The sequence below is a fragment of the Perna viridis genome, chromosome 14 (assembly GCF_037379345.1).
Source record: "Perna viridis isolate PV_CMFRI_1.1 ecotype Kerala chromosome 14, ASM3737934v1, whole genome shotgun sequence".
NCBI classification, from domain to species: domain Eukaryota; kingdom Metazoa; phylum Mollusca; class Bivalvia; order Mytilida; family Mytilidae; genus Perna; species Perna viridis.
The window spans coordinates 27703287-27717829 of NC_142458.1; the positions used below are offsets into that span (position 1 = coordinate 27703287).

Genomic DNA, 14543 nt, shown 5'->3' on the forward strand with positions numbered 1-14543 from the left:
CATCTTGTTTCATGTTTGAAGGCCATGTGCTTAGATTAAGATAATTTAAATAGTCCATTTGTTCATGCTTTGGTATATTTTTTTATCCAATATTTGGTAATAGACCAGATCAGTTCCTTGACATACAGCATTTTTCTATAAATATATGCCCTCACTATTGACACAGGAACAACACACATCCATAGATATCCAACAAAACTTTAATAACAATTATTACAAATAACAATAAATAAATATATGAAAATTTATCGAACAACAATGTAGAAATAAAGATAATGGAAGTTTGAATGCCCTTCAGATTGAAGATAAGTGTTGATAAAAGGAGAGATCATTTGAAGCAGGAAATTTTTGTTTGTCAGTGTTGAGATTACATTGAAATAATTTGGATTTAAAATATACAACATAGTCTGTATAAGGTTATAGCAATTGAATGCTTATACAAAGGATTTTCAGGGTTTATTTTCAATGCACTTTATTTGCTTGTTTTTTTATTATACTGGTAGACCAACACCATGGAATTAATTCAGATTGGAAGTGTATTTGCTCCTATTGCATCCCTAGTATATACAAACTGTTATATTCTATGAAAGTGGGTTGTAGGGGCCTTCATAACCTCTATAATTTTACAAATGTATTTTGTGTCAAATAATAGATCATTGCACTCTATTTGACTGGTATACAACTAAACTGAAATACCTGTACAAAACATTAGTTTTTAATACCATTATGTGTAAGGATTCAAAATTTTATTCAACACTGACTTCACAATTTAAAAAAAAATATGATTTTCTTATAAAATAGTCTAAAAAAAATCAATGAATAACTAGAACAATGCATACAAATATTATAACTGAAGGAACATCAGCATAGTGTCTGAAGGCATTACAACCAAAAAGTTTTTGCTTGGTATTTTCTTTTAAAATGAAACATGAACTATTCATATGGCTTGTTTCCAACAAGTTGCTTATCAAAATGTTATTAAAAATACATGTATAATAATTATTTTTAAAAGTGGCAATTTTCAAAAAAGTTTAAATTAGAATGTCAAAACCTTTGAATATACAGTTAAGAGCATATGAACTGACAAAGACAAATACCTAGAAAAGCATTAAAAGAGACAAAGATGCATTAATTCTGAAATGTATACTGAAGTCAAGAAAATTTCAGAAAAAGAAAATAACTTATATTTTATATATTATATTTTAGATGATGGTAGCTTATCTGATTATCACAAAATAATTTCTGGATTATTTTAATTTTGTTCATTCAGCCATTTATCATATATTAATATCAGACACACAGACTAAAAATAAGCACATTTTTATACCCATTTTTAAAGAATTTACCCCTGGATAACAGATTATACAGTATGACGAGATATTGCCATCCAGTATAATTTTGGAATCTTTCCACAACTTAATTTCACATATTAAAATTATTTCGGTGTATACAAGTACTTGATTATACAACCTAATGTACAGGAAAGGTACATGTATTTCCTACCAGCCATCTGACCATTGCTGGTGGTTTAAAGGCACCTTGCTCTGTTAGGAAGGTTCTATAAGCCCCCCAGCCCTTTTACCAAGTACATGGTGACGCTAGTGTGATGTGCTTTAAAATTTGCTTTTTTACCTTGATCATCCTATACATTTTAAAACCTGCTGGGAACACTACTGACATATTGAAGACATAAAAATTGTTTTGCACAATTAAAAATATCTATAGCTCTTTTATCCTTCAATTATACTTCACTCATACCACAAAAAAGTATTGAGTTGAAAAGTTCCATAACTACTTAAGTTGACCCATGTTCCAAGTCCAGTAAACGAATGGACATGTTTCTTTTCATCCTTGATTGAATAGTCAACTGTATGATTTCAATTTGAAATTGATCATTGCTAAGGTTTTTTATTTATAAATTCTATCACATCATATCACTTTTCAAATGCTCATCACACTTTTGTTTCATCTTTGGTTTTGTCTTTCTCTTACAGGAAGTTCTACAACAATTGTCTTTGCCAAAATATCATAAGCAGCTCTGTTGTATTGAAAGAAAAACACAGTAAAACAGGCAGGGAAGAAAAAAGCTAAGGTGAAGTTCTTGATCACAGATCGAACCAATGCACTGAAAAGAGAAAAGTACATTCAAATATAAACAAATTTTATAAAATCTAGAAATTTTTTTACACATTTCACATTGAATTATCAGTATATAATAACAACTTTCTTGCCAATAAATGACTCAATTAAAAGTATGATAAACTAAATTTAAGACTATGAAAAGATATAGCATTATAACCCCAGCTGGATTATCTCCCTTTGTACATGTCCAACAGTTTTTAGTGTATACCAGTATGCACATTTACTGAAAGCAAGACAACAGTGTACAAACCAAAAAAAATGTTCTCTATGTATGCTAAAAATACATGTATATTTACAGAGGAATGGACAGGCATTTATCTTAAACTTTTTTTATTAAAAAGGAGGAAAGGTATTCCGTATACATGTACATGTATGTACTGTGATATGACTGTCATTCTGTTTTAACCACCACCTTGTTACATCTTTATGTTTTGGAACAGTTTTCATAAAATCAACTTATTCTTCCTATAGATGCATATAAGTCAGGTCATAGATACATATAAGTCAGGTCATATTCTAATACTCATTTCTTTATCCATTACACAGAAACCTCAAGTTTTTGCACAGACTTTTATCTTTTTATTACCCAAGGATGATTCTAATGGTAATAAGATTTTGAAAAAGCAGAATTCTGCTGAAAAGTAGAAGAAAATCATTCCCATTAACCTTACTTGATAAAGCCAATATCTCCAGCAGGTACAACAACAACTCTACCATTACCAAGATCTATAATGTTATCACATGATACCACTACCATTCCCATCAGTCTCTTTCCTGGTGTGGCGCCACCTGGTCTTCCCACACCCTTTCGAAGACAACATGTCTAAAAAAATAATACATTAAAAAGTTAACTTGTATTCAGGATACACATAAAAAACATAAACCATAGCAACAGAGGTCTTCATCTACACAGAATTTTTTTTAATTCAATATATGTAATCATTAAGTCGGTACTAGTAGGTCATGGCATAGAGGCAATCCATTTAAATAAAGCTCAAAAGTACTAGTCTACAAGAATAGCCTTTAGATAACTTAAGTTTTTTTTTTATCATTCAATCATGCATAGCATTGTAGTTTTTGTCTCTATCATAAAATAATGCCTTCCATACACATATCGGTACATATAATCAATATGTTCCTAAGAACTATATCAATACCACAAATAATGTAAGTCATAGTTTCATGCCTTCTTGGTATGATATAAATGTTGAAGTAAATACATGTACTAAACTTTTGTCTACTTATAATTCTTAACCTTTGTGGAATTCAAAGGTAATTTTTTTCAGTTTCTAATGTACATAGTCTGCTTTCTTGCTTGAAAAAAAAATCATGTAAAGTCAAACAAATCTACTATACCAGTACTTGTATCTTCAAAACAATGTTTTAGTGTGTATTCCATTTTAGTTTAATTCCATATTTATATAATTTGATTTGATTTGGAACAAGCTTTCTGATAGGTTAGTACTATTTGTGCAAACCAGGTTATTTTGTATAACCTGGCTTGGTACTATAATGTCATTACTGCAGACTGGTCCACACTAATGCAATTCAAATAATCTAAAAAAAATAACCTGCAATATCGTGATTGGCAATCAATTACATGTTAAAATATTTAGACTGCCATCTATTAAAAACAAAAATGTTTTTAATCTTTGAATAACCTGGTTTGGACCAGTTTGCACTATTTATAAACCTCTTCTATATTTAGATCCTCTAAAACAATGCAATGTACAGTATATTAACAAACCTCAAATAAAGTGATCATAATTCTGTTGACTATTTCAAGAGCTATGATTTCTGAAGTCATTGTAAAAGCCTTGTCTATGTCCATCTCCATATTCTTAAGGTCAAAATATGGAACAAAATCAATATGCACATTCAGCACATTCTCTGTTTTCCTACAACACATGGTGACAATAAAAAATATGATAAATATGTAAATCTCTTCAAAAGATTTTTCACATATTTCATGTTATTGAAAATGACACATATGCTATTTTTTTACATAGATGCATGTACATAATGTATTTTCATGCAGTTGAAGGTTATCATGTAGTACTGTGAATCATGAATAAATGGACAAAAGCTTCAAAAAGTTACTACATAAACCAAACATGTAGTCAATCATCTTTGTCATTCCATTCTTAGAATCTAATTCACTCATTCTATTCTTCACAGCATCTTCAAAAGGATGTCTAAAATATTTTTTTTTAAATACTTTACCAGTAATTTCATGATATGAGTATACATATAAGATCCGACCTGTAAAAATTAAGTATGAACCGTGCTTTGTTGCATGAGGTGAGTTGTGCAGACTGGAAACAGACATCATGCCTCACTATGAATGGAACCATTCAAAGTTTGAATGCAATAGATAAATGTCACAGGGAATATCAATCAAAGAACCTAATCATCTGCTGGAAATTTGCTACTTTGTGAGATATATATATATTCAATCTTTTGAATCTTTTGATGGTTTCACTCATCTTGAGATATTATTTCCAGCTTACTTCATGCAACAATGCAATGGTCATACTAAATGTTTAGAGGTTGTGTTATGTATCACCCATTACCAATTACTGTAGATATACATCTTTATTGTAACTATGTACTGTATCCTTGTGATTTTGTAACACCCCATTCAATGCATTTTTTAAGCTCTCCCTGAGCCAACCTTAATTTTTAAATATATGCACAAGTCTTTTAGGGCTAAAAAATTACTTGTGTTTCTGCCAACCCTACCAACCCTAATTGTTTGTACCTACCCTGAGGAATTTTTAGTCGTTTCATTACAAGTACTATTGAAGTCTGAATGTGTCTTGTATATAAACCAGTGCTTTTGTGGGATCCCTTCACACCCCACTACCTCAAAAAAAAGTTTATTATGGAATAAATTTGCTTGCATACTTCTAAGCATCCTATAAAGAGGAACTATTTACAAAAAAATAATCACTGAAATAAGACAAAAATTTTGAAAATACTGCCTTCCAAAGAATTGTGTTTTTAGTCCCTTTGACCCCATGTTATTCAAAAACAGTGAGAAATATTTAAATACTAAATGAACAATGCAGGTATAGATGTCCAGAATGAATTTAATTATAAGAATCAAAATCAGACAAAAAATTAAGTAACTGTCTTTGTAAGAATCATGCAAAATCTGAAAAATGTGATATACCCTAAAAAGGCTACATATTTTTATTTTTGTAATTAAGTTGCCTTATGGGTTTATATTATAAAATGTGTAATTATTCATTCCTATCTGTCTGCTCTTAGGAGATTATCATCATTGAAAATCCAATAGATTCCATTGTATTTGAGTATCATTTACAGAGTTGTCTCCCTTAATTTTGAAATCTACAGTGCATTCTATCTAATTTTTATCTACTAAGAACACAGCTTATATGAAAAACAGAATGTTAATTTCTGTTTACTATGGCAATTCAAGCAAAATATAAAAAATAAAAATATGTAGGCTTTTCACCCATGAATCACGTTTTGCATGACTCTTAACTGGAGTGCTTAGGGTGTGGCCCCACTTTGGCCCCCTTTAAACTGAAAATGCTAAATGCTATTTAAAATCTGTAACTAGAACATACTGGTAAAACAGAATTTCATAAGGAACAATTCGAAACAAGAATTGTCAAAATTGAAGAAAAATAAACCTACATCAATTTCAAATTAACACTTTTTTTTACCCCTTCTGGCCCATTTTCAGAAGAACAGTAGGGGCCAGTGACAAAATTTTGAATAACAAGCTTCTTCCAGCAGCAAGTTACAATTTAAAATTTTCATGACATTTGGTTCACTACAACTAAAGTTATTGCAACAAAGACAGCATCATGACAAAATTTCACCGCCTTTTTGACCGTCATATAAAACATTTTGCCCACCTACTGACCATTGATTTAGATCATGTTAGCAGAAACATCAGTACTTTTTTCTTGGCCTAAACCATGTTCAGTATCACAAATTTCTAAAGAGAAAAATTCAAATCATATTTTTTGGCAAGCGTGTGTCACAGCCTCATACAATACAAAACTCTTTAAAAATTTTCTTTGCATAAATCCAAAATTCCCCTCATCCATGCAGGTGAATCACAATAAAATATTTTCATCGTACTGGTAATTGGTTTATCTGTAATCTGTCCTTTTTTCTTATGATATAGTTGACAGATATATTTCTATCTCTCATACATTACAAGATATTCAAAAAATATCTGTCAAAACATTGGAGTGATTATGACATTATCAGAGCTTCTTTAGATTTTTTTTTAATGAAAATGATGTCATGCACCAACACTTAATATGAAGTCACACTATGTTTTTTTTTTACCTAAAAGTACCTTAAAATGACAAAAAAATGCAATTATTAGTTTATCGATATATAGAATAATAGTTACTGTGGATTTTTATCATGACAATATCATACGGAACACCTCCACTCACGTGCTACTCAGTCTCAAGATATTCCACATGATATTATCTAAATCAAAATGATCTATTTTTCTATACATCACTTTCAGTACTTACAGAATACCCATCTGTCTCATAACCATGATCATGATGATGATTTTCAGGTAAAAAAGAACTACAAAATCTATTAACTCTGCCATAACTCTCTTCCATAAAGGTGGTAATGTAAATTCTGATCCTGAAATAAAATGTATATGCTATACATCAATATATAGAGAGCTTTTGAAATGTTGGATGTTGGAGCTTTATCCTGAGGAGTAAATCCCAGTTGGTGATCTCATGCTGTACAATAAGTTCCAAACAGTATGATGTCGCCAATCTGGAAGTTTTAGCACTGGTTGACTCCTCCATCCAATATGTCAATACTCCTTTTTTAAATTTGAGAACAGAAGTATTTTTATTGAAAATCAATAAAACTATGACACAAATCTTCTGTGAGAATCCCTACACTTTCCCTGCCTCAATATTCAATGTACCACATGGACAATATCCATGTTAATAGGCTTATTCATAATAATTCATCAAAAAATCGCCACAAGCATTTTCAGTTGAATGCAAAATGTACAAATATAATTCCTAAGCCATGTCAATTATGTAACTAGTGATTAAAATTTACTTCATTAAATATCTTGAACAGAATGGTACATTTGTAGGCTGCCCTGTCACTTATTTTCCAAAAAGTTACAAAAGGCAAAAAAAGACCAACTTCAGTAAAACTGGAAGCAGTCGTGTTTCATGTTGAGTGCAGTTTTCTCAAACATAGCACTTATCAATAACATTTTCTGAATTAAACATGTATATTGTATATGTTCAGCCTAACCAAACAAAGTATAACTGCACATTAACTAAAAGTAGACACTGGAAAATATCAGGACAATCTCTGGCAAGATAGGTTATTCTTGAAATGCGCATATAGTCATGAAATAGAGGATGAAACTCATTTTTTATTAAACTGCTCAAAATTGAATAATGATAGAATTACTGTACATTTGAATTGTACTCAAATTTGATGTATATTGCCTATCATAATATGACCCTTCAACCTTTGATTGTATCCACCCTTACAATTTTTGTACATGTATGCAACAAAATAATAATCTAATCATCCTTGATTTCTTGCACAAGACACAAGGTTGTTTATGATAGGGTACATGTACATGTATTGTGTAAATATTCAGTAAATGTTATAATGGCATTATTATATAACCCTAAAACACATACATGTACAATGTAGGTATCTACCTTTGGCGACTTTTGCAACAAAATAACTATGGTTATATCTATATATGTGAAAAACTACAGTCTGACCCCTATGTTCTATTTTAAGTAACGGTGGCCTATTTTTTGACAGATCAAAAATCTAAGCATACCTTTTGAGCAAAATACCCCAAGGAACAGTCATACGAAGTTTAGTTCCAATTGGTCAAGTAGTATCAGAGGAGAAGATTTTTGAAAGAAATAACATTAAAAATAGCAAACAAATGTCAAAAAAGGACAATAACTTCTAAATGGCTTGATAGATTAAAATGAAAATTTGACCTTCGATAGATCTCATCATGGTGAACACTTTCACCCAGTGAGAATTTGGCTAAACCTAATGGTCTTGGAGATGTATATGAAAAACTACAGTCTGACCGCTGAGTGCTATTTTTAGTAACAGTGGCCATGTTTTTTTAACGGATCAAAAATCTAAATATAACTTTTGTGCAAGATACCCTAAGCAACATATGTGCAAAGTTTCATATAATACCGCTCAGCAGTTTCAGAGGAGAAGATTTTTTAATAATTGTTAACAGACGACTACAACAACGATGACGACGAGGGATGAAGATGATGGGTGCTAAGTGATGGCAATAGCTAGGTGAGCTATAAAGTGACTGAAGGAGAAAATTAAGTGTTTCCTTAAATCAAGCAAAAATAATGTACAGTTTAAGAGTACCTTTCAGAAAAAATAACTTTATCTTTTCTGATAGATTTAAAGTCTTTTCTATTTTTTTTTACTTCTTAAAAGAAGTGAATATGATGTGTTTGTAAAAAGTTTTTGAAAAACTTGGATGTACATATACTACATGAACATGTATATATGCAATTCCACTGTTGCTGTTGTAAAGAACCTAACTCACCTCAGAAATAATATAACTGATTGATTTATTTGCCAAATCAAAGCATACATTTTTGTACATGCAGCTTTTATAAGATAGGAAAGGCAATCATTTTCTTCTGTCAATAGTGTCTGAATTTTGATGACATCAAATGATATGTGTAAAATATTTCCACCAGCTGTTGAAAACTGTAATATTTCTGGTATTAAATAAGATGTCATCAACCATTTTGAAAAGAGGGGGAAAGGGGGAACCAGGGTTTCTTTTCTTACAAAAAAATATAACTTATGAAAAAAATCTCATCCAAACACCCCATCCCATCCCTTTGTGCCAAAGGTGTTTTAATGTCCTTGACTACTCTTACAAGTCTTGCACAGATGGTACAAGTATGGTAAAGCTCACAGTGCTCGCTGATATAGGCAATGCCTACTCTACATTATTATCATTATCTATAAATCTTTTAGTACCCACTCTGGCGACTTAATTTGCAACAAAATGATTATCAAAGCATACTTGTTTGTTGCAAATTAAGCATGGGGAGGTTAAATTAATAAGGTGAAAAAATCCTTCAATTGGTACATAATTCAAATGCCTATCATCCAATGATAAGTCCAAATTATTACTTTATGACATGTACAAATGTATACAGTTGCACGACTTTCATGTCAAATATTGTAAATGAATCATATATGTTTGTGTTGTTATTGTGTCCTTAGTGGGCCACTGATTTGAATCTACTAAACTTTGAACTTTTGTCTATACCTATCCTGTTTGTGACCTGTGTTCTGATGCCTCCAATATGCTGATGTGACTGGTGTGTTGGCATGGACGAGGTTGAATACTCTGAAGGAGAAGACGATGAACTTCCAGAAAACATCTGCTGATTTTGAAAAGGGAGACAACTCATTTGACTAGTGAAAAATGGAGGTAATGTGGACATAGCCGACCATAGTCTGTAGTTGTAAACCCAAGGAGCAAGTTGTTGAGCATACTGTCTCATGTTAATCTCTGGTTGAAGGGAGGTGTGGATGTCTGATCCTATCGAATGACTATAGAGCCTTTGCCTTGCACCATTAACCACTCCATCTTCTCTTCCATTGCTTCTATTTGTTGAAAGATCGCCAAGTTCAATATTTTTGTGTTTCAAACGAGGAAGCTGGAGTTCGTTTTCGGCCATATTTGTGTATATATATATATACAGATAAAGATGAATACCAAAAAGGAAATTAAAAAGTAAGAAGAAATCAACCAGAAAGGACCAGAAAAGTAAAGAAAATGTCTTTCCATGTAAAATATATCTTTTTATGTAAATATGTCTATTGAGAAATTTTTCCAAACATTCTTTTTCGTTCTCGGGTTGAAGAAAGTACCAGAAGTAAAAATGTATCAAAATAACACTAAAAATGGAAACTTATCCTTATATAGTAGTTAATTATGCTAATTATATTAATGCAGGTCCTGCGAGCGCCAAGCTTGTCCTAAAAAACGACTAAATAGTGCGCAGATTCCTCTGTCTCCAGGTCAACTGGGTTGTATACCTCAGATGGTTACTGACATGCTATATGCCGGGGTCGTCAAGCCATAATACGGAAAAACTGACCGCAAAAATTTAACCATCGTCGTGTAACGTGTTCGGAAAGATGCCACGTTCCACAGACTTTAAAGAACCCTGTGTGGTATTCGATAGGAGAATATGAACCTTTGCGCACCGCCACAAGAGACTAAATTGCCTGACCCTACACCTCTCTCCCTATTTCCAGTGGCAATCAAAATTCGTCGACCCAATGACCCTTGTGCCCTATCCCATATTTCATTTCATCGTGATCATTTCATGTTCATTTTATCGTCCTTTTCATGTTCATCGCCCTGATGCTACATGTTTCGGCGTTAAACACCAATAATCTATCAATCAGCAAATTTAAACTATTCAATATCTGGAGTAATTCACCATGCAAATAAATTTCGTTTTTGGGGTTCCAGTGACTAAAAATACAAATGCAATTTTACCGAGAAAGACCAGAAATTGTATAGAAATAAAGATTAAAAAGTCCATACGTGAAAATCCAATAAAAAACTGAATTTATTTGTAAAAATCTGGCTTAATTCGTAAGTTAGGGATAAACAATTTATACGTGACGCTTCCGTATAAATATATGAATTATAATGAATTATTATGAAAATCTGCCCAGTTAGTAACTTTACTATCATTTTTTTTATATGTATTTATTAATGTACTGTGAAGTGTGAGTTTTTCAGCTGTTTTATTTCTCATTCATTTTTCATTTTATCAATTTAGATAGATTAAAATTAATATAGAAGTCGCCATCTAGCCTTATTAAGGTTCAAATGTAGATAGTTAAGTCAACTTCAGGTATTTCTAATAAAAGTTTTTGCAAATGTGTGCATGAAATCTTTTAAATAGGCACGTGATATTTGAACATGTACATTTCATATGGACACATTTTGAAATTGGATTTTCAAGAACTAGGTACGTGAATAATAGTTTTAATATTAAGTTATTTATTTACATGATAAAACAGCATATCACAAGATGTTAAAATTGACATGATAAAACATATATGCACTAAGTGTTAAACCTCAAAAGCACTAAAAGATAAAAGTGACTTGCTTAAAACACAATAATTCTAAAAGAGTCCTGCATCGATATTTTTAACATGTACATTTCATATGGGCACATTTTTAAATTGGATTTTCAAGAGCTAGTTTAAGTGAATTGCTTCAGCAATACATAAAAAAAAACATACAGAGCGAGACTCGCTGAATATAACTGGGAGTTAAAATGTGAATGAAACGCCTCCGGTCCGTTGTTCGTGTGTTTAAAAATAAATCTTCCAACGTTGGACTGGCCCAAAGTTGAGTGGAAACCGCTAACTGTCGGCGATGTTTTTATATACAATTTTTTAACATATTCATATGATTTACCAAATTTATTGGTGTTGCCTGAAAAATGCGCCCAGTTGAACGGCGGAGATTCAAAATCTTTTGCGGCCACTTGAAATAAAAAAATTTGCCCAACGCAAAGGTAATAAGTTTCTAACATGCACCCAAATGCAATATACAGCCAACTATATAATAGTTGACATATAACCAGTACCAATAATCAGAACCCGAATAAACCAATCGTTCATTATATTCAATATGCCAATATATTCAAGTTGCCTACCAATGCTTTATTCTTATAGACGCAAAATAAACTATTAGGTGTTTAGCTAGAAATGAAAACCATGCGAGATTACAAAAAGTCATTGATCCTGAAATATAGAGGAATGCTGAGTACCAATTGGAAGAGCTGTCTTCTAATATTTCATGCAGGTCCTGGTGGATCAGTGTACTCTAGTACTTACAAAAAAGGAGGAAGTGGTTCCGATCAAGAAACTAATATAAAGAAAGAGGTTCCAGACAGTTATTTGCCGCTCATTTTTGCCAACTTTACCAAACGTCTAACAAAAGGGTTACATGATCCCAAAACAATCAGTCGTGTATTCTATTACGGTTACCGCCTCGTGACATCGGAAGCCTAGTGGTCCATGGGCTGGGAGGATCCACTGTGCACCCCTTCCCCTCACTCATCAACTTCATGGTGAAATTTTAGGTACCTTTACACCTCCTATTACGGAATGATTTTGTCGCCAAAGAATATTCTCACATTCTTTTTCAGTATAAGCCTATATTTGTACCCCTTGGGTCAAGGAGATTTTTATGACTCAATTGCTTAAGCGTCTTAGCCTTCCTGGGATAGTATGATTGAACAAACTAAATAAACTTTGATATCACCGTTAAGCCCATTGTCTCAGCTTTACAATGATACCAAGAAAGGTTTGGTAACACTTAGGATTTTGCGGTAAAAGTGTCTTAGTTTTCTTACGATCCCAAGTAATATACATTTGAACTTTTCCAAGTCAAGTTAGGTGGAAAATTGCCACCCCTACCCATGGTAAAAATGCTTCAACATGAACTAAAATGTTAATGAACAACTTGGTTTACCATGTTATTGGATGACAGTATGTCATCCAATAATTAACTTGGAAAACCTAAGTAGTGGCGGATCCAAAGTTTTAGGTAATGGGGGGGGGGGCAAAAAAAAATTCTTGACAGGATCACTGGTGAGGATCACGAAGTGTTTCAAATTTGCTAGGGGGGGGTGCATTGGCATGCCACCTTTATATGTGGATCCAAAGAGGGTCAGGGGGGGGGTCAACGGGGAAAATTACTGAAGTGTCAGTATGCATGCATGCAGTGGGCATGATTATTTCAAATAAGTCAAAATCCTCCGAAAATGTATTTTTTACGTTGAATTTATTTGTTTGTTTATTTGTTCATTTATTTTTCACTAATGTTTAAATTCTTTTATTTAATTATTTTCAAATCATAAAAGAGCTTTTTGAAAATCAAATATATTTAGTTAGTATCAACATATCGCGCTTTATTTGATTTTGAACAACATAAAGGGAATCAAAGTACTCATGTATTTAATCAATTTATATCGATCGTTTGAATTTTCACGCCTAAAATGTTCGTCAGTTGCAAAAATATGGGATAGAAGCAGCGATAAAAGGAAAGTATGGGGATCGAATTTAAACGTATTTATCTAAACACAAGCTTATTGTTGTGAATGGTTGATATTACAGTATTGTGTATGTAAGGTTTTCCATATTGGCTTAGTTATTAGTCCGAGGCTAACCATATTGGACTGATGTGTAGACGACGTCCAATACGACTAGCCGAGGACCAATAACTCAGATAATATAGAAAACCTTACGCGATTATACCTTTATTGACTAACTAGTCCAATACGTCATATTGGCCTAGGCTAATATTGGTCTTAACCAGGTCAATATGACCTACTGGACGGGTAAAAGCCACAGACTCACACCATTCCTTAGAAATCCATTGTCGAAATTCCTATGCCATCGTCTGTAAGCAAAGTTTCATTTTTATTTGTCATTTTTGGGCTTCCGATGTCACGAGGCGATGACCGTTATTAAAGTACACATACAGTGGGTGATAGATCAGGATGATTTGATGGATTTTGCTACCCTTTTGGTGAAAGTTTTTTTTTTTTGTAAATATATGGATCCGACAGGTCCTGCATGAAATATCTGAAGACAGCTCTAAAATTTGGCACTCAGCATTGCTCTTGTACTTCTAGCTAAACATCAAATGCTTTTATCATGCGTCTAAGAATATTGCATTTGTAGGCAACTTACTTAAATATATCGACGTATTGAATATAATATAATCAACGATTGGTTTATTCGGGTAAGTTCATAGGTATAAACAGGTACTGCTGAGGTTAGAGGAAACCTTTTTTAACTGGATCGTTGTTAATACAAACCAAATTAAATATTAAGTTCGCAATAAAAGTTGTTTATTGGCTTTGTTTATTGGTGTAAATAGCATAGAATTAAATATGATGTATTAGAAATACCTAGAAAGTGAACCTAACTACCTGCATTTGAATCTTAATTGGGTATCCCACTGGTACTATTTTCCTGCGGCAGTGTAAGATAATTTTAGATGCTAACAGGCTTTACAAGTCTAAAGGCTCTGGCGACTGCTATATCAATTCTGATCTTCCATCCAAACTGATAAAAAAGAATCATATACGATCTGAATTTTCTATACTAAGTAACAATAAGAAAAGATAACTGTTGTTATGTTATACCTATGTAATTACTAACGCTGTCGTTTTTTTTACTCTTACTCTTACGAATAATCTTTATATAAAAAAAACACCAAAAAAACGATTTAAATGCTGGCGGACACGAAATTTGTTTCATGGTTATATTGGTTTACTGGTTTCCTG

At 32.2% G+C, this 14543-nt stretch overlaps 1 protein-coding gene across 1 annotated transcript; it reads right to left on the bottom strand.

Annotated features, from left to right (window-relative positions):
- Positions 1–180: 180 nt before the first annotated feature.
- LOC148598860 (protein FAM8A1-like) lies at positions 181–9904 on the bottom strand. Its single transcript, XM_088559893.1, has 5 exons — positions 9479–9904; positions 6672–6792; positions 3890–4040; positions 2814–2965; positions 181–2125 (listed from the first exon to the last, which is right to left on the bottom strand). Exons 1-5 carry the CDS (start codon positions 9891–9893, stop codon positions 1966–1968), a joined length of 999 nt encoding a protein of 332 aa, XP_088416019.1. The 5' UTR covers positions 9894–9904; the 3' UTR covers positions 181–1965.
- Between the last annotated feature and the right edge of the window lie 4639 nt (positions 9905–14543).

Coding starts and splice junctions, on each gene's coding strand:
- LOC148598860 (XM_088559893.1), bottom strand. CDS start 9,893: ATGGCCGAAAACGAACTCCAGCTTCCTCGTTTGAAACACAAAAATATT. Junction 6,793..9,478: donor ACAGGTCACAAACAGGATAG/GTATAGACAAAA, acceptor ATTTTATTTCAG/GATCAGAATTTACATTACCA. Junction 2,966..3,889: donor TTATGATCACTTTATTTGAG/GTTTGTTAATAT, acceptor TTATTTTTTTAG/ACATGTTGTCTTCGAAAGGG.